Consider the following 25,699-nt stretch of genomic DNA (forward strand, 5'->3'; position numbering starts at 1 on the left):
TTAAAATCTCATTTCTCTCTGTTCTTAGTACAGAATAGAGTGCCCGGCATGCTCAGGTAAATGTTTGTTTGATAATTATTGAATGATGTGCAAATAGGGAGATAAATAGATCTCATTTTTAGTTTGCAGTGGCAACTGCTTAGCAGATTCTAATGTAGTCAGTGTTTTATTTTCCACTAAACTTTTATGAATTCCAGAAAAATGCCTAACTGAATTAGACACTCAAGTTACTGACAGACCCCTGTAGCAAATTTATTATTTAAAAGGTATAGAACTGAATTGAGAAATGTTGAAAGATGTCAATACTAGTTCTGATAGCTTGCTATAATATATTCATGGAAGGCAACAGAACCTAATTAGGGGCCTATATTAATAAATAAGCATAAAGGAACTGATTTTAATGAACCAAATAAACAACTGAAAAAAAAATTAAAGGTTGCTTCAGTACAAAGTAATAAAACATAAGCACCATAAAGTTGGAGAAGAAAATAATAAATCTGGAACAGCAGGCTTTGATAAAAAGATGACTGGATAAGGTAAAAAGGGAGATAGATAAGATAAGAAAGGTTATTTGAAATGCAGTAGAAGACTTTCAATTTTTTGTAGTGGAATAAATCAAAGTTAACTCTACAAAATCATACTAATGGTAGAGAAAACAAATTTGAGACGCTTTCCTAGAATGTAAACAAGATGTCAACAGTTAGTGTTCAAGTATGTAAAATGTATGGTGGATAGAGAAGGATAGCCAAAGCAGACTCTCATGTTCCTAGAAACTAATAAGAGCAAAAAGAACAAAAATACAAGCAAAAAAAAAAATTACTGAGTTGAGTTCAAGCATGTAAGTTAAAAGCTTACCAATTTCCAAATTATTTCAAGAAGTAAAAAAGGACACACAGACTTTTTTACTTAACATTTTTACTTAACAACAAAATAAAGAAGAAAAAAAAATCCTATAATAACTAGGGAGAATAGCAGTTGGCTTAATTTAAAGAAAGAAAATTCAAATTGACTTCAGACTTCTACAACACTAAAATAAACATTGACTCAATTATCCAGTTTTGAGAGATTCAATTAAAACTAATTTATGTACTAAAGATTTATATGCTAAAATCACTATTCAGTGATATTTTTACAGTGGAGTAAAATTTACACTAAGAAAGGCATGCTTAAATAAATCATAGTATGTCCTTTTTTATACTATAAACATATCCTCATAAAATTATATTTTAAAATTAGAACATACTCTTGATATGGTCTAATTGTTGCTTCTTGACCTGCATACAGGTTTCTCAGGAGACAGGTAAGATGGTCTGATATTCTTATCTCTTTAAGAGTTTTCCACAGTTTGTTATGATCCACATGGTCAAAGGCTTTAGTGTAGTCAATAAAACAGAGGTAAATGTTTTTCTTAAATTCCTTTGCTTTCTCTTTGATCCAGCAAAGGTTGGCAATTTGATCTCTGGTTCCTCTGCCTTTTCTAAACCCAGCTTGGACATCTGGAAGTTCTCGGTTAACATAATGCTGAAGCCTGGCGTGTAGAATTTTGAGCATAACCTTACTAGCATAGGTGATGATTGCAATTTTCCAGTGGTTTGAACCATTCTTTAGTACTGCATTTCTTGGGAATTAGGATGAGGATTGACCTTTCCCAGTCCTGTTGCTGGGAAAGATTGAAGACAGGAGGAGAAGAGGTTGACAGAGGATGAGATGGCTGGATGGCACCACCACTGTAATGGACATGAACTCGGGCAAGCTCCAGGAGATGGTGAGGGACAGGGAGGCCTGGTATGCTGCAGTCCATAGGGTCACTAAGAGTTGGACACAACTTGGTGATTGAACAGCAACATGATATGTTAAATAAAAAAAAGATACCAAACTTTTTATGGTATCCCCCAGTTTGTATGTGTGTGTGTATGTGTATGAAGAAATATAAAATGTGGTATGTGTGTCTGGGTAGGGTGAATATGTCATATATTCTCTTCTTTCAATAATTTTTATGTGTACCTGTTTTTATAACTAAGAGCATAAAAAAGAGAGAAGTTGTGTAAGTTTTTAATCCCCATAACTGCTTCTAATAGGGACTGCATTTCAGAGAGGGAAATTTTGTATCTTCAAACATAAAGTTTGGAATGCTTAATATCTACCCAAAAGCTGCTGAAAATTCAATGCAGTGGACTTGGATCACCAAAGAAATTCTTAAGCTATAGTGGATTATTTTTTTCAGGAATAAACTCAACTGGGTTCTTGATTTGATACCTATAAGTAGGAAAACCTTGGAGAAGGCAACGGCACCCCACTCCAGTACTCTTGCCTGGAAAATCCCATGGATGGAGGAGCCTGGTAGGCTGCAATGCATGGGGTCGTTAAGAGTCAGATACGACTGAGCGACTTCACTTTATTTTTTCACTTTCATGCATTGGAGAAGGAAATGGCAGCCCACTCCAGTGTTCTTGCCTGGAGAATCTCAGGGACGGGGGAGCCTGGTGGGCTGCCGTCTGTGGGGTCGCACAGAGTCGGACACGACTGAAGTGACTTAGCAAGTAGGAAAACCTAGCTAGAGATACAAATAATAAATATACATATAATCTTGGAACAGCAATGAAAAAAAATCTGTTTAGAATGGTAAGAAAATGTACAAAGGGTACATAAGTTCAAACCATCAATAGAAATGGAATCCATGAAATGAACCAAAAGCCCAGAGAAAGAATTGTTTTTCTCAAGAATGTAAATGTAGTCCCTTATAATATATTGGATATGAAGAATAATAGAACCCAACCCTCCCGCAAGAAATGTCTCATATATTCCTCAGTGTTAAAAATTAGATACATCAAAGGTTGTCAATATATCTAAAAGAGTGCTTAAAGTGAACTTCATAGAATTAAAAGCTTATATTAGGAAACTATGAAAGTCTAAAAGCACTGATCTTAAAGCAAAGTTTCAAATTTAAAGAAGAGAAAGAAAATAATAGCAAATTGAACCATAGTTTAATTCATGAAGTTAGACAAGAAAAAAAATTAAAATTTGTGCATATTAGAAAAGAAGAAACTGGTTTTATTGCAGTTGACATGATCATCTATGTAGAAAATTATATCTACAAAAAACTAGTAGAACTAACACAGTCATTTTATTTAGAAATGGAAAATACAGTTAGAAATTAAATACTTAAAATATGATTTACAGTTTAAAAATTGTTGTAAATAATATTTACAACATACAGCTAGAAATGAACATTTAAAAAATATTATTTACAATTTAAAACTATTATTTATAACAATTTAAAAAATACTGAGGAAGCAATCAAACAAACCTGTGAAAAATTTGCCTACTGAAGACTATTCCTGAGAAGAGTTAAAGATGTTCTAATTAAATGGAGATATGTACCACATTCATGGATTAGAAGGCACAGTGTTTTTAAGATATCAGTTCTCTTCAAGATGACCTATATATTGAACACAATTTCATCTAAAATTCCACCAGACACTTTTGAGGCAATTGACATATTTCTGGTAAATATTACATGGAAATTCAAAGTATCTAGAATAACTAAGCAATTTTGAAAAAGAAGAACAAAATTGGGAGACTTAGATTGCCTGATTTTAAGATTTGCTATAGGGTAATCCTAGACAGCATATTAAAAAGCAGAGACATTACTTTTCCAACAAAGTTCTGTCTAGTCAAAGCTTTGGTTTTTCCAGTAGTCATGTGTGGATGTGAGAGTTGGATTATAGAAAGCTGAGTGCCAAAGAATTGATGGTTTTAAACTGTGGTGTTAGAGAAGACTCTTGAGAGTCCCTTGGACAGCAGAGAGAGCCAACCAGTCCATCCTAAAGGAAGTCAGTCCTGGAAGGACTGAGGCTGAAGCTGAAACTCCAATATTTTGGCTACCTGATGTGAAGAACCAACTCACTTGAAAAGACCTTGATGCTGGGAATGATTGAAGATGGGAGGAGAAGGGGATGACAGAGGATGAGATGGTTGGATGACATCACCAACTCAATGGACATGAGTTTGAGTAAATTCCAGGAATTGGTGATGGACAGGGAAACCTGGTGTTCTATAGTCCATGGGGTCACAAAGAGTTGGACACGACTGAGTGACTGAACTGAACTGATAGAGTAATCCAGACAGTGTTATAGTAATACTATTGAATACTATGGATACTAGATCAATAGAGAAGAAGGCAGTGTCCAAATAAAGATTTGAACCCATTCAGTTAGTTAATTTTAAAAAATGTTACTAATGCAATTTTGAAGGAAAATATAATCTTTTCAACAAATGGTGCTAGAACAGTTGAGTATCCATTAAAAAGGAAAGAAAGAGGAAGAGGAGGGAGAGAAAGAAGAGGCTGAAAGTAGATATAGAACTAAATGCAAGAGTTATTACAATTATGAATCTGTAGGAAAACATGGAAAAGTCTTCTCACTTTGGATTAGACCAGATTTTTTTAGGACACAAAATGCATGAGTATTAAAGGCGAAATATTGATAATTTCCTAAAATTAGCTGTTTTGGAAAAGCACAGAGAGTAAGGTACAAAAGGCAAGAGATAGCCTGGAGAAAATATATTTTAAAAACTTACAAGATATAAGGACCTATATCCAGAATATATAAAGAACTCTTGTAGTCAAAAAGGAACACACACAACTCAATTTAAAAATGAAAAATTTTAAAGTATAAACAATTTAAGCAGAGGCTTCAGAAACAAATTGCAAATCTGTCTGTAAAATACAAAATGAATATAAATATATATTTTAAACTTTTTATGTACAATATAAATATAAATGAAATCTATATATGTATATGAATAGATACTCAGGATCGTTAAACATCAGGGGGATGTTAATTTAAGTCATAATGAAAACCAGTACATACCTGCGAGGATGGCATTGAAATTGACAATACCAAGAGCTGGCAAAGGTCAGTTTTCATTCCAGTCCCAAAAAAGGCAGTGCCAAAGAATGCTCAAACTACTGCACAATTGCACTCATCTCACATGCTAGCAAAGTAATGCTCAAAATTCCCCAAGCTAGGCTTCAGTAAGATGTGAACTGAGAAATTCCAGATGTTCAAGCTGGATTCAGAAAAGGCAGAAGAACCAGATATCAAATTGCCAATATCCGTTGGATCATAGAAAAAGCAAGAAAATTCCAGGAAAACATCTACTTCTGCTTCATTGACTACTCTAAAGCCTTTGACTGTGTGGATCACAACAAACTGTGGAAAATTCTGAAAGAGATGGGAATACCAGACCACCTTACCTGCCTCCTGAGAAATCTGTATGCAGATCAAGAAACAACAGTTAGAACCAGAGGATGGAACAACAAACTGGTTCAAGATTGGGACAGAAGTGCATCAAGGCTGTATATTGTCACCCTGCTTATTTAACTTATGTGCAGATTACATCATGCAAAATGTCGGGCTGGATATTCCTTAATATAAATAACCTCAGATATTCAGATGATACTGCCCTTATGCCAGAAAGCGAAGAGAAACTAAAGAGCCTCTTGATGAAAGTGAAAGAGGAGAGTGAAAAAGCTGGTTTAAGACTCCGCATTCAAAAAAACAAAAATGATGGCATCCTGTCCCATCACTTCATGGCAATTAGATGGGGAAACAGTGGAAACAGTGACAGATTTTACTTTCTTGGGCTCCAAAATCACTGCAGATGGTGACTGCTGCCATGAAATTAAAAGACACTTGCTCCTTGGAAGAAAAGCTATGACCAACTTAGCATATTAGAAAGCATAGACATTACTTTGCCAACAAAGGTCCATCTAGTCAAAGCTATGGTTTTTCCAGTAGTCATGTATGGATGTGAGAGTTGGACCATAAAGAGAACTGAGTGCCAAAGAATTGATACTTTTGGACTGTGGTGTTGGAGAAGACTTTTGAGAGTCCCTTGGACTGCAAGGAGATCCAACCAGTCCATCCTAAAGGAAATGAGTCCTGAATATTCATTGGAAGGACTGATGCTGAAGCTGAAGCTCCAATACTTTGGTCACCTGATGCGAAGATCCAACTCCCTAGAAAAGACCCTGATGCTGGGAAAGATTGAAGGCAGGAGGAGAAGGGGATGAAAGAGGATGAGATTGTTGGATGGCATCACCAACTTGCTGGACTTGAGTTTGAGCAAGCTCCAGGATTTGGTGATGGACTGGGGACCCTTGTGTATATAGTCCATGGGGTTGCAAAGAGTTGGACATGATTAAGTGAGTGAACTGAACTGAAGTGCTGTCAAGGATATGAAACCCTTCTATACTGCTGGTGATAATGTAAAATAGCACAGCCTCCTTTTAAAAGAGTTTGGCAGTTTCTTATGAAGTTAAGCATACACTTAACCAGCACTCACACTTATAGTACTTAATCAAAATAATGTAAACATGTCTTAAGATGTGTATATGAAAGCGAAAGTGAAGTCTCTCAGTCATGTCCGACTCTTTGCCACCCCGTGGACTGTAGCCTACCAGGGTCCTCCGTCCATGGGATTTTCCAGGCAAGAATACTGGAGTGGGTTGTCATTGCCTTCTCCAGGAGATCTTCCCTGACCCAGGGATTGAACCCAGGTCTCCCTCATTGTAGGCAGATGCTTTACCGTCTGAGCCACCAGGGAAGTCCAAGATGTGTATGTAAATGCTCATAATGCAGTTGGTCGCTCCATATCCATGGGAGACTGGTCCTAGGATTCCAGATGAATACCAAAATCCACAGAAGCAAAACTCACAGATGCTCAAGTCTCTTAATGATCATCTAGTATTTGCATTTCACCTACATGCATCTTTTGTACTTTAAATCATCCCTAGATTACTTATAATGCTTCCTACAATGTGCTGCTGCTGCTGCTGCTAAGTCGCTTCAGTTGTGTCTGACTCTGTGTGACCTCATAGACGGCAGCCCACCAGGCTCCGCCGTCCCTGAGATTCTCCAGGCAAGAACACTGGAGTGGGTTGCCATTTCCTTCTCCAATACATGAAAGTGAAAAGTGAAAGTGAAGTTGCTCAGTCATGCCCGACTCTTAGCGACCTCATGGACTGCAGCCTACCAGGCTCCTCCATCCATGGGATTTTCCAGGCAAGAGTACTGGAGTGGGGTGCCATTGCCTTCTCCACCTACAATGTGAATGCTATGTAAATAGTTGCTTGCATGGCAAATCCAAGTTTTGGTTTTGGGAACTTATTGGAAAATCCGCCCCCCCCATATTTTCAGTCCTTTCTTGATTGAATCCATGGATATGGAAGCCACAGATGTGGAAAACAACTGTAATTTTATTTATCCTAATAAAAAACTGGAAATAATTGGTGACTTGATAGAAAATGGAATTCCACTAAATAATAAAATGGAATGCTAATACCCACAAAAACATAAATGAATCTTAGAAGCATTATGCTAATCCAAGCACATGATTGTACAGTATTATTCTATTTCTATAAAATTCTAGAAAGGCAAAAGTATAATGAGAGAAAGCAGGTGGATGAATGCCTGAGAAGTTATTGGGGAGAGGAATGACTGAAAAGGGGAATCAGATAATTTTAATGAGAGCTGGGGGTTGAAGGAAGGTTAGGCAGGGGTAAGAGAGAGTGTATGTATCTTACTCATGATAGTGGTTATACTGAAGTGTACATTTGTCAAAAGTCATCAACATGTACACTTAAAAATGAATGTATTTTCTAATATTTTAGAGGACTTCCCTGGTGGCTCAGACGGTAATGAATCTGCCTGCAATGAAAGACCCAGGTTCCATCCCTAGGTTGGGAAGATTCCCTGGAGAAGGGAATGGCTACCCACTCCAATATTCTTGCCTGGAGAATTTCATGGACAGAGGAGCCTGATGGGCTACAGTCTATGGGGTGGCAAAGGGTCTTGACTGAGCAACTTTCACTTTTTCACATAGTATATTAGACTTCAAAGCTGATTAAAGCAAAACAAAACATACATACCCAAAAGAAGAAATTGGTCTTTAGATGTACAGAATCTCAAGTCAATGTTTGGGAGCATTTTAGGGGCAGATTTTAGAAGTCCCAGAGAGGAAGAGAGATATTAAAAGAAGCCAGATATATTCCAATTTGCAGTCTCTGCTGACTTGAATCACCAGGGTATTTAAAATTTTTGTGTAAGTCAGATTCCCATTTTTGGTAATCTTGCAGAAGTGTGGAAAATCAGTAAATATGAAAGTAGCTGTTTGGTGGGGGAAGTGGACAAATCTAAGGAGTTATGAAAACACTATAGGCCAGAGAGACTGAATTTAGTATTGGAAAAATATTAAAAACCATTACAAAACCAATTTGCAAGCCGTGAAGGACACTGAGTAGAAGAAGCTTGGCTTTGTCAAGAAGCAACCGCATGAGACTAGCTTCAGCCCCTCTGATACTGAACAACAGGTCTGGGAAGTTTAACCGGAAGCAACAATTGGAATGTATCCTAGTCAGACATTTAGATATAGTCAGTAGTAAAACTCATCACAAAAATTGAAAAATATGGTTTATAACCTAGATGCATCTCTACCTGAGGAGTGATATCGAAATTGTCCCAGCGCAATGTGGAAAACAGGGGAAATATGCTTGAATTGTGGGTGATGAGTGTATGGTGTGTTTGCATGGGTAGAAAAGGGAGGTGGAAAGTGTGTGTTTGGAGGATGAGGAGAGGGAATGAAAGATTAAGCCAGAATATAGAGGACCTTAAACCATGTGAAACAACAGGACCTCACTCATGAATTCCTCCCAGTCACAATAGAAGTACTGACAGACAGCTGGTCCTAAACTACAGATCACCTTCCTCCTGGGCCAGGGTTATTTCACTTCTATCACTTGGTGCTTCTCCTGCACTAAAAGGAGCAAACATTATTATATGTTTGTGTGTCAAGTCGCTTCAGTTGTCTTGACTCTTTGTGATCCCATGGTCTGTAGCCTTCCAGACTCCTCTGCCCATGGAATTCTTCAGGCAAGAAGACTGGAGTGGGTTGCCATGCCCTTGTCCAGGGGATCTTCCCAACCCAGAGGTTGAACCCATGTCTCTTTTGTCTTCTATATTGGCAGGCGAGTTCTTTACCGTTAGCACCACCTGGGAAGCCCATTCTACTAAGAAATAAAGAGGAATTATTGCTGATAAGTAGATCACTATCAAGCTCCATTTTAATGTTAGAGAAGATTGTATACCTCTTAGGTTGATTCAGAAAATAGCCATATGGTTGAGAATTATGAAAAAATAAAAGCATAAATATATGCACTGTTGAGCCAAGAGAATGAGAGATGAGGAACTGTTCCAGGTCTCAGGATGATTCTTATATACTGGTTGTTGACCAGCTCTTCCCTGTGACCTCAGGCAAGTCCTCCCGCTGCCTTTTTCTTATCTGTAAATTGTAGATAATAATATGATCCATTATCTGTTTTCTGCAATTCCGAAATTCAGAGAACTCTGAAAAACAGAAGTTGCTTTGGTTTTGTTGTAATTTCATAAATTTGTGGCAAATTTACATGGTGGCGAAACTTGGCCTGAACATTAAGGGTTTATGTTCATTTTCCACTTATTGTGAATATTCATGAATTCTGAAGAAATATTAAGGTTTGATTATAGTGAAAGAAAAAATTGAAAGTGTTAGTCACTCAGTTTGAGACCCCATGAGCTACAAAGGAAGCCCATTAAATCCTGCTGGAGGTATTTATAACACATGCTGGTAGCTCAGATGGTAATCTGCCTGCAATGCATGAGACACAGGTTCAATCCCTGGGTCAGGAAGATCCCAGGAAAAGGGAATGGCAATCCACTCCAGTATTCTTGACTGAAGAATTCCATAGAAAGAGGATCCTGGCAGGCTATAGTCCATGGGGTTGCAAAGAGTTGGACAGGACTGAGCAACTAACATTTTCACTTTCATATGAACTCTACTCCATTTCTAAAAATCTAAACAGTTCTGGATTCTAAAACATCTGGCCTCAGTGGTTTCAGATAAGAGACTGTAGATCTGTAATACCTTCCTCTTAGGTTTCTGTGAAGATTAAGTTTTTTATACCAGATCTCAAAAAAATAAATAAATAATGGTGAAGTTATTATTGCATATAGATTACTGAAACTCAGAAATTAGATTCCCTACTCCCATCTCTGAGAATGAGTGAAGTTTTAACACTTGATGATGCCTAAGATTATTCTTAGTACTTTTACATTTTAGTCTGTCAGGTGGGATTTATAGTATATCAGTTATTAAAATGGAATGTTCCTCTTAACTGTCCTACTCTGAGCACTTATCCTTCTTTTTTTATAATCTTTACATATCTGGATGGGTGCCTTATTTGCCTTCAGGTGTTAGCTGGCAAACTTATTTTGGAGTCATCTTTCCTAAGGTACATTTTATGAAACTCATGTTTAGATTATATATCTCCTAACTTAAACACGAACAGATAAGCTTATTTACTGAGAGTTGTCAATAAAAGAGAATTCATAATATGTTATAAGACAGTGTCTTAGTTTGTAAAGTCATTGGGTAAAAAACACTTGAGCAAAAATATCCATCTAGATTTCATTGTGTTTCCCAAGTAGAATTTTATTTTTGTGGTTGATTTTTGGCATGCTTCCTATTTCTTCAAGCTATGTAAAACCCTTTTGCTGTGCTTAATCCTTGACCTGTGGGCATGGAGAAATGATTATGCAATACACATCTAGTATTGGGAAATTCGTAACTGAAAATTTCATATACTGAAATGCTTGGGAGAAAAAGATTATTTAAATAAATATTATATTTCAAAAGGAAGAAATAAAGCAGTTATTTTTAAATGTGCTTTTCCGTGGGACATTTGCTTCTATTCAGAGTTGGGTTGGAGCATAGCAGTAATGAATCCCTTTGCCACTGTGGCTCCTGCTCCCCACTGTCTTTTCCCTGGAAAAATATTGTTGCCAAATGAGATTTGTAACCTGTGTGTGTGTGTCTGTTTACCTTTGTTTGGGTAAATGTTACTAGGTGCCCTGCTCTTGGCCAGCAGTTCCATTGCCCAAGTGGTTTCACTCAACCTCAGAATGAGGAGGAATGCAGTGATGAGACTTTGACCCACAGGGTGATCGCTTAAGGTTTAAGATAATATAAGGATTAGAATGGAGACTTTCTAAAAGGAAACAAGGACGAACTTTTATTTTCAAGGTCTCATGCTTTCTCTACCCTATTTTCTAATTCTACAACCAACCAACCAACCAACCAACCACTGAACTTCCTTTCCATTCAGAAGGAAGTATAGTAGGAAAGTTTCAGTCCCTTGTGAATGAAAAGATCATCTTTATTGCTGCCATGTCTTACTGTGTTGTAATAGGGCAGTCCTTTCATGAGAACGTAGGACCAAATGACCCCTTTCAGATCCCTCATTCTTTTAGGCTATGACCTTACAAGATAAGTGCAGTTGTTTGAGGGAACTTTTGCAATTTTCTAGTTGGTTGACCTTAAATGAAATCTCTTCACTATCTACCAGATATTCTGTCTGAAAACATTTTTTTCCTTACCCCTAATTTCTATGAGTCTCTCTAGAGTAGCATAAGGGTAGGATTAATTATAGTCTGCTTAATATCACTCAACACATGAGAATACTGTTTTTCCGTTTAGTTTTCAGTAGTCTATAAACCTGTTCAGAGTGTTAATCATTGAGATATTTCTGAGAATCAGTTTCTTCATCCTGAAGAGATGATAACTGTAAATAATAACACAACTGTGTTTTGATAAATGGTTTCAACCAATGGTGAACATGATGCTGAAAACTTGGTCTCTGTGCACTGGTACCAGATCAAATCTCAGAGGCAGAATTTGGGGTGAAGTAGAAAAGGATAGCTTTATTTCTTTACTAGTCATAAGGGTACACAGTGTGATCCTGCCCTCAAAAACAGTGACCCAACCTGGGAGTATTTGGTAAGGAGCTTTATAGCAGTGGTTCCAGAGTGAGGTTGATGATAAGATTAGAGTGTGTGCAGGGCCAGCACTCCTTTAATCTGATTTCAGGTAATCTCATGATGCCTTTCTCTGGCTCCTTTAATATGGCCTCAGGTGTTCTCTGGAGTGAGGAATGCTAAATCCATTCCATTGGGGGTTTTGGTTCTAATAAGAGCTTAAAGATTGTGTTCTGTCCCTTGAGGGGGGACCAGGACCCTGCCCTAAGGCTGCACTGTTGTTTCTTGCCTGTTCTTCCCTTGTCTTTGCATCCTCTCCCTTCCCTTATCACCAGAATGTTGAATCTGTCCTTTGGGACTCTGGGAAGGACAGAGGCTAGAGTCTGCTCCTTACAAACAAGGAGTGGGGGACACAGGCTTCCATATCCAGGAGTCCCATAGGGTCCTGCTGAGTTTCAAACAGGCAGCTCTAAAGGAACATGTTTACCAAAAATGTATATATATTTCCTTGTTCTGATTTTGAATATAACAAAATCTCCTGTTGTTTCCTTTCTTTCTTCCACCATGGACCCATCTCTAAGCAGTATTCCACTGAACTGAAGAAGCTGTACTGCCAGATTGCAAAGACATGCCCCATCCAGATCAAGGTTATGACCCCACCACCTCAGGGTGCTGTCATCCGGGCCATGCCTGTCTACAAGAAGGCCGAGCATGTCACTGAAGTGGTAAAAAGGTGCCCCAACCATGAGCTGAGTCGTGAATTCAATGAGGGTAAGGAGAATGGGGATCTGTGGCTGTTTAAGCTTGAAATAGAGCTCCTGTGGAGAGTTTTGTCTGGGATCCACCTATCTGTTTCCAACCTCTGCAATCTGATGGCAGCTTAGTCTACCTTTTTGAGTGATAAGACTGTCTGAGAATAATGTTGAATAAATTTCAGGCTTTCACAATAATTAAACTGCTTATTTTAATATTGGTAATCGCTGGATGACCTGGACTTGCCTCTCTTCTCCCTGCTTCTTCCTTCCTTCTGTCGGGAGAGTGAGTAATTTCCTGGGTTCTGTCTTTTGGCAACAAAGATTTGAAATGGCAGACCAATGTTACAGCTCATTTACAGCTCAGAGTTTTATTCAGCAAACAGAGGATAGTATACCCTGGAGGCATGAGGGTGGGCCGACCCCAAAAGAGAGGCCTCAATCCATCTTGGGTCTCTCTTTTTGTACTTTTTGTCTCCTCTTCCTATGCAAATTAGGGCTAGCTATGTTTCACCTGAGGTTCTCACTCCCACTCCAGTCTGCAGATTTTCTTTTGTTCTGTTATTGTGGGCTTTTCCCTTTGTCTTTTAGCCACCACCATTTTGGACTCCTTTTTTCCTTTTCTAACTACCTAACACTTCCTTTTTTTTTTTTTTTTAAATGAGAGGGTTTTAAGAAGAACAGTGTGGCCTCTGATCTGTTGGTCCCCTGCTAAGGGCTTCAGTGCCTCTCCTGGGGTTATTGTCAAGGCTGGACTGATTAGGGTCTAGAAGGGTGAGAGAAAAGAGCATACAAAGTGAGAAATAGTAAAAAAAAAAAAAAAGAGGAAAGTGGGGAATAAGAGAAATAAATGAAGACAAATAACAAACAAGAGGAGTAAATGGACGATCAAGAACAGGAGCTTAGGAGGGGAAGCAGTAAAGTGAAGGACTGACAGTCAAAGAGCAGGTTATCTTGGGGCCACCTTTAAGTGCTGTATCCATAGATAAGTTAGATCCCAGGTTCTGAGCCTCAGATTCAGTAATAGTTTTAGAGAAGCGGTCACTATTTCCAAGGGTCCTCTTACATTTACTACTCTAAAGTTTATGAAGGGAGGCTAAGTCAAGAACACAAAATAGTTGAAAGGAAGGACAAGAGAAAGCATAAAGATTCATCAAAGAGCAATGAGGAGACAGGAGGATTGGGAGTTAGAATACCTTTTATAGAAATTATGTGAAAAATAGAAAGATTGGTAGGTTACCCAGAGATATGCATGTATATGTATATACATATGTATGTATATGTATACATATACCCAGAGTATATGTATGTAGATAATATAATAGGTGGTAAAGAAAAAGTAATGGAGAAAGAGAATAGATAGAAATTTAAAAAAGGAAATAAAGTGAAAATCTCTCCACCTTAACACAGCTAATTTTTACATATTAATTCCTAGTCCTTGGTATATGACCTTATTATCCATACCTCTGCATCTTACCTTTCACTTAACAATATGCTGTAGAAGTTATTCTCTATAGCTAGGCTTTGTTATCGGTTTCCATAACTTCTCTTGATCTGTCAAGATGACATAACCATTTTTTGTTTTTGTTTGCTTTTTTCTTATTTTTTAGCACAATAGTCATTTAAAATTTTTGCCATAATATATGATATTTCAGGCAACAGAGAGCATCTTGATATATGAAGCCTTTTACTTTGAGTATCAGTTACTGTAGAATGAAAATATGAGACCAAAGGTTAAAAAACATCTTTACAGCATTAACTCTTAGAGCAGCGTCTTTATTTTTGAGTTCTACCAGGTATCACATTTTGTGAAACTTTGTTTATGTTCCTTTCAAAACTTGCTTCCCTTTTTTACCCTCTAACCTGGGACAATTGCAGTACAACAAATAAAGTTAGTTTTCCATCTTTATGACCAAAGTAAAATTGTGACTTAATCATGAAAAATAGAATAGGCAAAGTGAAAGTTCTATCCTTGCCATTCTTAGCTTCTCATAGTGTTTTAAATGGTCAATTTGGGGGCAGTGTTTTCTGTCAGGCAGGTATATTTTTTAAATTAACTTGTTCCTTTTTCTTCCATTTTTCAGAGAGGCTGGAAAAATGCTCTGTATGGATCAGCTTAGAGATGTAGTTATAGAGTCCTCTACAACTTGTTTACCTTGAGCCCAGAAACATGGGACTGTTCCCTTATATATAGATGACCATTCCTGACCTTTTTGTGGCTATAAAGGTTGTGATACCTTCATGTGTTAGATCTCTGGCAACAGGATCTAGTCTTCTTTTCAAGGATGTATATTTCCTCTATTATTCAAACTATTTCTTTGACCACCAGTGTTCTGTCCATAGTTTCATTTTGTTTTCTTTGTTTTGAGGTTGATGAGCTAATTTTTTTTCTTTTTCCATTCTGTAGGACAGATTGCCCCTCCCAGTCATTTGATTCGAGTAGAAGGTAACAGTCATGCCCAGTACGTAGAAGACCCCATCACAGGAAGACAAAGTGTGCTGGTACCTTATGAGCCACCTCAGGTAAGCAGATAAGGACTGGGCATAGGAGGTGTTTCAAGCATATAATTCTATCTTAGTTATAAAATAGATAACTTTTTTTGTATTTATTGTCTCCCTTCTCTTCACGAGGCACTTCTCTATCCCCCTTCAAAACTGCTAAATTTGTACCAAATTTGTTACTGGTAACATGGCTCTGTTGCCCATGTTCTCATCTTAAAGGCAGAAAATAACTGAATCTACAGTTGAGTTTATACATGGCATTATTATCCAGAGATCTTAATCGGAAATTCAGCTGGTAGTAGATGTACGTGAGTATTGGATGCAAGTATTTTTCCCTCATAGCTCAGTCGGTAAAGAATCTGCCTGCAATGCAGGAGACCCAGGTTTGATTCCTGGGTTGGGAAGATCTCCTGGAGAAGGAAACGGCAATCCACTCCAATATTCTTGCCTGGAAAATCCCATGGACAGAGGAGCCTAGTGGGCTACAGTCCATGGGGTTGCAAGAGTAGGACACGACTTAGCGACTAAACCACCACCACCATTTTTACACTATCCCGAAAATGGGAGACCCTAAGAGGGATCTCATAGTTGAAGTTCGAATGTACAGGATGGCAGATTAGAAAAGCAGCATGATGCAGCAGAGAGAACACTGGAGTGATAAGACCAGAGACCCTTGATTTGCTGACTCTTTCTGTGGACTTCTAGCTTATAACTCTGTGTCTCTAGGCTTCAGATTGCTTCACCCATAAATTCATTTTCTGGACTAGATTATTTAATTCTGAATTCCAGAGTGTTCGTTATGGAAGTATACATTCACATGTATGTTGTACTGTGTTATCCATATCATAGAAATGTCCCTGGAGCATTACTGCTGAGGTTATTAATTTTTTCATGTCTAACTTTTCATATATGTGATGAACCCTGTTTGAATTAAGTGATATGGATCAGCTTGCAAGTGAATAGGGTCAGCCATGGTTATTTTTAAAAACCCTTTCATACTGTGCAGAGGGTCCACTATTGCAAATACTAGCTTTAAGCTTCCTAAGAGCCAAGGCAAAGAAGAATCTACCATGGGTTTTATAGTTTTTTAGAAGAAAGGATATCACTTGATCAGAAATGGAGTTGTTTAAGTAAGTGAGGACTAAGAAGGAAGAACTAAGAAGAAAGAACGTTAGTTCAAGTCATTGTTCACACCGACTCTCTTCCTCCCCGTGTTCAGGTTGGCACCGAATTCACGACAGTCTTGTACAATTTCATGTGTAACAGCAGTTGTGTTGGAGGGATGAACCGACGTCCAATTTTAATCATTGTTACTCTGGAAACCAGAGAGTAAGTGCCATTTGCAGAACTGTCATTCTGTAGAAACTCTGGGCAGAGGGCAAAGTGAAACTGTGTTTGTTTTATCATTACCTTTGCATGTACAACAGAGAGCTACCCTAGATTTTGTCCTTTGTGCTATAAATCCTTGCTGCAAACACTTACATAAAAGATCTAAGAAAGTGGAGACAGAACAGGGTGGGTAAAGGTAGAAAATAAAAAAAAGAGTTGGGAAGGTGTTCAAGTCACTTCATACCTGAATTCTTGACATTTGACTGGAATAGTTTCTGATTAGACAGTGTTTGTTTTCATGTGGGCCGCGAGGCATTTAACAGTTTCTTTGAATAAGTCTGAACTGCCTAAAGGGATTTTATCTGGAGACATCCACTGGCTTAACTCAAGTTTCCTTCAAAATATGTAGCTAAATACAGCTGTTCAGCTAATGGCTTGGAGGTTCTTTGCAGAACAAATGGATGCTATTTACTAATATTGCTCATGGCCTGTAAGCACTTTTGTGTTCTGCCAAATGCTTTGGGGGCCCATCCTCAAAGCAGCCTTGAGTTGGTGGTGGAGCTGGTGCACTGGTGATGGCCAGCAGGGGGCTTTTCAAATTCCTTTCATTTAACCCTTTCTTCTCTTTAATTCCTAGTGGGCAAGTCCTGGGCCGCCGCTGCTTTGAGGCCCGGATCTGTGCTTGCCCAGGGAGAGACAGGAAGGCGGATGAAGACAGCATCAGAAAGCAGCAGGTCTCGGACAGCACAAAGAATGGTGATGGTACGAAGCGCCGTAAGTAGCTGTAGTGGCCCAATGGGGTAGGGCTAAGTCTCCTCCAGATGCAGTGCCTGATGGGTGATGTTTGAGAAGCTGCAGAATAAGACCTAAGGGCTTTAGAGACACGTTTATGACCTTAAGCTGCAGCTCTTGATGAAATGGATTCTGGGTGTGCGCTATAGCTTTTCAAAAGCAGATCATCATGGAAGATTAACCAGCAATCCTCCAGACATGACTGCCAGACCAGTAGCATCAGCATCATCTGGAAGCTGGGTAGAAATCCAAACTCTTAGTTTGCAGGCTTGCTGAATCAGAAGTACTGGATGTGAGGCCCAGGGATCCATGTTCTGTAAGCCCTGTAGGTGCCTCTGTTGCCAGCTGAAGTTTGAGAACCAGTACCTTAGCCTATTTATATCCATTTATCATTCTGTTATTGAAGGTGAGGGTTGAAAATGCCACCTGCCTACCTCCTGAGTCTAGGGGAATAGTGAGACTTAAGAGTGAACTTCATAAAGCACAGTCTGGGGAATATGCAGCTGTGGGTTTCATTGAATCTTGAGATGTAGGACCCACTCAGGGCTTTAGTTACATCATTTATAGTGAGGCTGATGATTTAGATCAGTTGGTTTCAGACTTGTTTTTTTAAGCAATAAAAGCTTTTTAAAAATGAAGTATTTCAAGGAGCTCAAAATAGCTGAAAGCAGAACTGTTCTAGTTGAAGGGGTGGGAGTCAGGAGTGGGCTGTGGTTTCATGCTTCACTCACACCACCCTTGCATGTCAGGTACTCACCCCCAGAGGTCTCATTCTTCAGGTCACAGAGTTTGAAAACCATTGATCCACCCAAGCTACTAAAGCGTGAGATTTAATTCTAGAAGATGGCTTGCATACGCCTGCTATCACTATAGCAAGTATTTTAAAATATATCACACTGTGAATTATATTGTGAAAAATGTTTTCATCTTATTACTGATTAGTATGCAGAAGAAATAAAAATGGTATTGAATTTTGCAGAACAATTTGTTATAACAACTAACCTTTATCATCTTTGGGCTGTTTAGTGTGATTTGCTTTTCCAGTTATTTTTCTCCCTGATTATTCCTCAAACAATCGTATATATAGTACTTAGTTTATATATACATTATCAATAGTATATGTACTATTAATAATTATATCTCCACCCTAATTCTCCTCTTGAGTCTGTCTGTTGGCCTAGCTCCATATGCTTCCCTGAGCACCTCAGTTACCTACCAATCAATAACTTTCAGTAAGAACGATTATCTGAACTCTAGTAGGAGAATTATCTCTATATTCTGGTTCCTGGGTATAGTTTCTAAATTTTGGAAACCTTTAGGGATATATAAAATTAATTCCCTGATTTTCCCAAAGAGAAAACTGAGGTCCCAGAGACTGCTTGTCAGAGGCTATGTGATATTTGTATTAACATGGGAGGGGGGAACTCACAAGGTTGAATGCACAGACAAGACAACTCCTACAGCCTGCATTTACCTCCTTGGAAGATAAATGATCTGAAAAATAAAACACAGTTCCAATTTATCTTCCTGTGCTGAGCAGCTGTTCACAGACACACTCCAGTAAAACACAGGGATTCCTGCAGCACTGCTTAAGCCAGAGGCCATTTCCCAGCCTCCCTGCACCCACCTCCCGTTTTTCTCTCCTTGTTTTGCCTCACCTCCCCACATCACTCTCATTATTGTTAAGTTTACATCTAATATAAAAGTAATCATCACTCATTGAATGGCTGCTTAGAACTGGAAATTCTAATCTCATCAGTGTCAATGGTGCTACTGTTTGTTTAATCAATGTATTATTGCTTCAGAAATGTTCCCAGGATGAAACTTGCACTTTTCCTCCACCAGCTTTCCGTCAGAACACACATGGCATCCAGATGACATCCATCAAGAAACGAAGATCCCCAGATGATGAACTGTTATACTTACCAGTGAGTCTCCCTTGGGTATTCGTGATTGCTTCATTGTCACCTTCTCTGAATAAGCTGTTACTCTGTGGTCATCTTTTGGTTATCCGTGAATGAGAATGTGAAGAGGGTGATAGAGGCAAGTGAGATAAAACAGAAAACCTACTTGTTTTTTGCGAAATTAGGAAATTATTCATCCTCTCTAAAGTTCTGGAACAGATTAATAATGTGGGCTCTTCCTCTTACTACTCACCCAGTCAGAACTACACTTCTACTAATAGAGTTCTTTTTATGCAAGTCTTTAAAATTAATTTATCCTTCATTACTGAAGAATGATAAGATGATCCTAGACAGCCTGGTCATACCAATTTAGGACTAAAATTTTGTCAGAAGGCATTAACAAAGTTGATAAACTATTATAGAGTGTTGCCTGTGATTTCTTTTAGGGAATGCTATTTAAAAAAAAAAAAAAAAAGCAAAGCTAGGCAGAATCCTCAACTATATGGGAATGGCCAGAGATTTGGCCCAAATATTGTGTAGGAGTATTGTTCATTCCCACAAGGAATATAAGCCCTCTCCAGGTCACCAAGGTGCCCTTTTTTAGATTACAGTTGCAGTTCATTTAGCTCTTCTCACCTTAGGTCTTTGCCATCTAGAGTGGCAGCAAAGCTTTGGTAACCACTTGATGTGGTTGTCATCTGGCTCTTGATGTCATCTACACTGACTTGAGATACAGACAAGCTGGGCCAGGAGATTTGGCTGGGATTGAAGTTAAGCCACAGGTTTGGGTGTGCCATGCTCACTAGCCCTTCCTTCTTGAGGCCCTAAAGTTCAGTCAGGTCGGGGAATTAGACTGCTTGCTGGCAGAACAGTCAGACAGTGAGTGAGCTGAGATTCTCAATGTCTTGTTTCTCAGGCCACATATGGAAACTGGTATGTGAACCCTTAAGTTAAACATTTTCCTGCTGTACTGGATATTTGGAAAGCTCTGATGTGTCTTCAGCTGATGAGATAGAAACCACGTTGAAGAGCTGTTTCTTTAATGAAATTTCAGTTTGTACTAATGGAGGAAATATCCTATCAATGGTTACATCTTATTTTTAGTGAATAATTAGCCAGACTGAAATGTGTGAAGGAAAAAAAAAAAAAAAAAAACCTCTTCATTTACCGTGAATTTAGTTCGTGTTTGCTGAATGGCAGAAATGCTAGACTCTGACATTAGAGATCATTAAGGTACAGTTCTTACCTTACAAGACCTTGTCTTCTAGTGAGGAGACAGAGGTGTAATAATGGAATCAGCACTTCAGTAAAGTTAAGGGTGACACTGTGGGAGCTCACAGGAAGAATGGAAGACTTGGCCTAAAAGGTTGAGGTCAGCAAAAGCTTCTCAAAGAATATGATGCCAGAGCTGGGATAAGTAGGAATTAACCCAATAAAAGGTAGAGAAAATCTCTCCGTTTCTGAATTCTGACAGGGAGGGGACAGGCGACCTGCCAAGGTGCACAGCGTAACAGGCACTCACTCTCACATCAGGCAAGTGCTCTTTGTTCTCCACTCGCCTTTCCCTAGTCCTGGTTCTGCTCAGACTTCTTAAAGTTTTTAAGAGACTCTCTTAAAGAGGGAAGCACATTTTACCCCTGCTGAAAACTTGTGTCTTTCCAGATTTAATTACAGTTAATTCTACTTATCTGTGGTAGTTATGCTTTATAAAGTCACAATGGATACTGCACGATCAAATACTGAAACATTGTTCCTATGAGAAATACAGGATTAGATTCCTGCGAGCTTCTGGTCACATTTTTAGCAACTGATCAATGCATTACTTTGTTTCATGTGTGTTTCTTATTTAATATATGCTGTTGATTCATTGCTGAAGAAGGAAATGGCAACCCATGCCAGTGTTCTTGCTGGGAATATCCCATAGACAGAGGAGCCAAGCGGGCCACAGTTTGTGGGGTTGCAAAGAGTTGGACACAACTGAGCATGCCTGCACGCATGCACATTGGTTCATTAACATTGAATGCATAGTCCATACCACAAGAGCTCAGGGCTGGGCTAAGCTTACCTAACATGAATTTTCTCCATAAGGCACATTACAACGTATTTGCATTTAGGAGCACTAGAGAGCATTGAAGCTGCCTTTGGGAACTATTTTAAACCAAAAAATGTACCTCCAAAAAGTACAGAAAAGTAAAAAATTTGGCCCTAAATAGGCTAAGAGAAGGACACTTATTTCCAGCAGAAGAGTTGAAACAAGAAGTTGGAACATCACCTTCTTCACCCTCAGTTGGGAACGTGCACACTGGGACAGTAAACTTTTCATCATTATGCCCCTGTCTGTGAAGTATTGATTTTTGTGTTATAAATAGATGTTAGCAAGTAGGTGAATTAGTCCAAGCAGAATCCACAAATAAAGAGGACTGACTGTACTTCTGATAGTTCTACAGTTCTTCATTTTTTGTCTCTTGCCTTCTGCTCTTTTATGTAGGTAAGGGGCCGTGAGACTTACGAAATGCTGCTGAAGATCAAAGAATCCCTGGAACTCATGCAGTACCTTCCTCAGCACACGATTGAAACCTACAGGCAGCAGCAGCAACAGCAGCACCAGCATTTACTTCAGAAACAGTGAGTGTATCCCTATGTCATTTTAGCAGATGTGATTAAGATGACTCTGTATTCAGATCGGCCACAGGATGGTTGTTGGCTGATGTAAAAGGTGAGGTTGTGAGACAGCAGAAATTGGTAGGTTCACATGAGCTGGTTTGAGGACTCCATTTTCTGCTTCAACAATCTCCTATGTTTCTTATAACCCTCCCTTTGACAAGTTACACCTATATCCTGAAGTTGAATTGAAACCATTTCAAGTGAATTCTGAAAAAAGACTCACACTAATAGAATTAGTTTTCTTCTCTATGCCCCTGGCCCATACACATCTATCAATAGTAGAATTTTGAATACATCCTCTATGCTAGTAATAATGTGTCTATTTAAAGTCACATAGTTTTTCCTCATTCCAATATCTTATCTTGTCCCTCACCTGGGATGCACACAATCCACTTTTGGGAAAATCATTATAGACCAGAGACAGCACATAGGTTTCACTATAAGTGACTTCTTTGAGTGCTGTGTTGAGGATTCAGAGTCCTAGTGCCTGGTCATTAGGGAAAATCTGGATGTAATCATTAGGGCAAAATAGAGCGGCATTGGCAATGTTTTAACATCCTCATTCTAGGTCTTCCAGCAGTACATGTTTATATCAGTGAGGCCAGATTTTGCAACCATTTTAGAATATACATACAAACTATTTATATATTCATTTTACCTTGATTCTTGGATCTTTGATGATGGTGTTTTTTATACCTAACCAGAACACACTAGCTCTTATGAAAGGAAGGGAAATTGGTGAATCAGAACTCTGATTTATACTTACCCTTCTGTGGTTAAGAATAATCACTTGTGAGCTGAAAATCTATTGTGTCTATACCGAAAGTATCGCCAGAGTCTCTGTTGCTGCTGCTGCTGCTGCTAAGTTACTTCAGTCGTGTCTGACTCTGTGCGACCCCATAGACGGCAGACCACTAGACTCCTCTGTCCCTGGGATTCTCCAGGCGAGAACACTGGAGTGGGTTGCCATTTCCTTCTCCAGTGCATGAAAGTGAAAAGTGAAAGTGAAGTCGCTCAGTCGTGCCTGACTCTTAGCGACCCCAAGGACTCTAGCCCACTAGGCTCCTCTGTCCATGGGATTTTCTCCATAGATCAACGTAAAATGTAGACATTTTATACTTCAGGCAAAAAGAAATGAAGCCAAAACTATTTTGCCTATGACAGATTGTCTTTTACATTAGGAACACAAATGAACAATAAATAATGGATCTTTTCTCATTTATTATTAACTACTGTAGAGAAATACCTATGAAAAGTGTAATAAAAAGGTATTGTTTTTCTTTTTTAAATAAAATAAATGCAGTTGAGGAGGTTGGACTGCATCTCTGATACTTAGGAGGTGTTCTCTGAGCCCGTACCTACTGACTATGGGATATGGAGCGGGCAGCAGAGGAACTAAAAACAAGCATACTCTCTCTTTAAAGGACTTCAGGCTCTTTGACCATTTAAGACTTTTTTTTGACTGAAAGGGATCTTACCATTCACTTCTAGCACAGAAGTTTTGCAAATCATAATTATAAGGTTTTATAGTCAGGCTGACTAGAAAGTTGAATCAGGAGCTTCCTTGGGGATACAGAGTACTTCAGAGGAGAATTAGAATTCAAGGTTACAGAATTCACATTGTCAGTCCTTATATAATATTTAGGATATCAGATAGAAATATATATTAACATATTTAGGTGCAAAACTGATTTAGTTCTTATAAACTCATACAAGGATCAAAGAAACAGACCTGTAATATCCTTTACAGACCCACAGGGAATAGATGCCTTCTCCAAGATACTTACATCATGCTGTTAAGACAGACTCCCAGATCATTTTCAGTCCGCCTGGAAATGTTTGACTTAGCTAAAATAATGTCAGAAGAGTTACTCAATGCCGAACTAGTTGCTCCATGATTTCCTGTCTTTTTTTCACTTACAGCGAAAAGTTCTGTTGATTTTACATAGCGTGGTTTGTAGATTCTGACCTTCCACCACACAGTTTGGCAAACACTTTTTTTTTTCTTTTTTTCTGTAAAGCACCGGTAGCGAATATCTTAGGCTTTCTGGTCCATATACATGGTTTCTTGCAGCTCCCCTGTTCAAAAACACAGAAGCAACCAGAGACAGTATATAGACAAATGAAAGTAGTTGTTACAATAAAGTTTTATTTTATGGACACTGGAATTTGAAGTTCATATAATTTTCATTTGTCATGAAACATTTTTCTTTTGAATTTTTTCCACCTTGTAAAAATGTAAAAAGCATTCTTAGTTTATGGACCAGATTTGGCCTATTTACTATAGTTTTCCAGTCCTCTTTCTAGATAACAGAATGGATCCTTCATGACTTCTTGACATTCATAGTTTTTAATAACAGTATTTGGAAGCTGATCTGTATATCCTAAAGTAGAGAAGTACTAAAAGATTTTAAGAAGTCTTTTAGGATGACATTTCAGAACAAAACAATAGCAGCCTTTATCAGAGGCCTCTCTTCTCTTGCTTCTGGCTGAAGAAGTTAGACATGCCCATCTAGATACACAGTATGGTTCCTCATCAGCCAAGACCAGAACAGTTGACATGACACATGTAACAAGCTTTTTACTGAGGATCTGCTATGTGAAAGCATTAGAAGCAGAGACGAGACAGATGTGTTTCCTGCCCTCCCATAGTCTACAATATGGTGGTGACTTACCAGAACACTATTTGAATCTTAAATAGCCTCTGGAAGTTTCTTTTCAGCATCATGTAAGTTTATAGGACATTTTAAACAGTTTGTCTACATCATACAATAGAAAGAATAGTTTTGTGTCATAGTTTTAGAGATTTTACGAGCCAAGACAATCTACTTCAGTCAGTTGAGGGCATGAGCATTTGTTCATTTACATGGGATCCATGAGGATACATAGTTCTGTGTCTCTAGATGATGAGTTATTCAGAGCTTATAACTTCTCTAGCCTAACTGGCTGACATGGCTCTAAAGGGAAATTATTTTATTATAATTCATATTTCATCAAGCCATCTATTTCATCAAAGAAGAACCTATATCATAAAATTGTTATTTTAAGAAGCTCAAAGGATTTTAGAGACGTGTTTTCACTTTTTGCACGTGTGTTCACAGATGAATAGTGAACAATTAGTAGCCTGTAGTTCCCTGTGGTGTCCATTTGTATGTACCATTGCATGTTTTTGACTGCTGGTTTCCACAGTGTATAAGAGCTAACTTTAGCTGTGATAACTTGTGCATGGAAATATAACAGACTGCAAAATGAAATCTTTGGAAAATATAGACATTTGGCCTAATTATGTCTTTGTTACATTATATATACCTGGATTTCCCTCCATTGTTTGATATATATCTATATAAATTCTCCAGTTGCTGTATTCTTCAGCTGAGTTTTTTTTTTTTCCAGCTCTTTTATTTTTATGCAGATCTCCAAGAAAAAGCATGAATAATTAGACAAGCAAAAATAGAAATCTAATTCCCTGGCAATCATTTGAAAATAATACATCAGCTTAGAAAATGCCTATGATAGCCTGTGAATTCTTTGCAAAAATTTAGTACCAATATTATGCTGGTGAGGAATCAATTTTATACTTTTCTTTATAGTGGAGGGAAAATCAGTGGGAAGGGAATAATACATTTAGTACAAGGTAGTAATGAAATATTTTCAGTTTTAATTGCTTCTGTTAGTGTCCCAGTATATGTTTCTCTCTGTTTGCTTTTCATTTGTGCATGGTTTTCCTTTTTCAAAAATTCCTTCACAATTACCTTCATGATCATAGGCTTTCTGGAGGATAAATCTTCATTGAATTTTTGTGGCTCTAATTGTTATAAGTAGGTTTTATACAATGTATAAAGAAATTTTATTTTAGTTGATTGGAATAAACATAAAGAGTTATGTTCATAGAAGCCAAAATCTA

The 25,699-nt window shown here is 38.2% G+C and overlaps 1 protein-coding gene across 23 annotated transcripts in view; it reads left to right on the plus strand.

Annotated features, from left to right (window-relative positions):
- The window catches only part of TP63 (tumor protein p63), a 271,926-nt gene that overhangs the window by 226,489 nt on the left and 19,738 nt on the right, over positions 1-25,699 (plus strand). For 15 of the 23 annotated variants that reach the window (XM_086319210.1, XM_086319351.1, XM_086319302.1 and 12 more), the window contains 6 exons: positions 12,437-12,623; positions 15,012-15,127; positions 16,326-16,435; positions 17,073-17,209; positions 19,073-19,155; positions 21,620-21,756. In XM_086319210.1, coding sequence (XP_086175336.1) covers positions 12,437-12,623; positions 15,012-15,127; positions 16,326-16,435; positions 17,073-17,209; positions 19,073-19,155; positions 21,620-21,756 — 770 coding nt within the window. The remainder of the gene's footprint in view (positions 1-12,436; positions 12,624-15,011; positions 15,128-16,325; positions 16,436-17,072; positions 17,210-19,072; positions 19,156-21,619; positions 21,757-25,699) is intronic. The other 8 variants (XM_086319220.1, XM_086319358.1, XM_086319202.1 and 5 more) reach the window with 1 other exon arrangement.

The sequence above is a fragment of the Bos grunniens genome, chromosome 1 (genome assembly GCF_055505025.1).
Source record: "Bos grunniens cultivar Pamir isolate PY7600 chromosome 1, Bosgru_T2T1.0, whole genome shotgun sequence".
Taxonomy (NCBI): domain Eukaryota; kingdom Metazoa; phylum Chordata; class Mammalia; order Artiodactyla; family Bovidae; genus Bos; species Bos grunniens.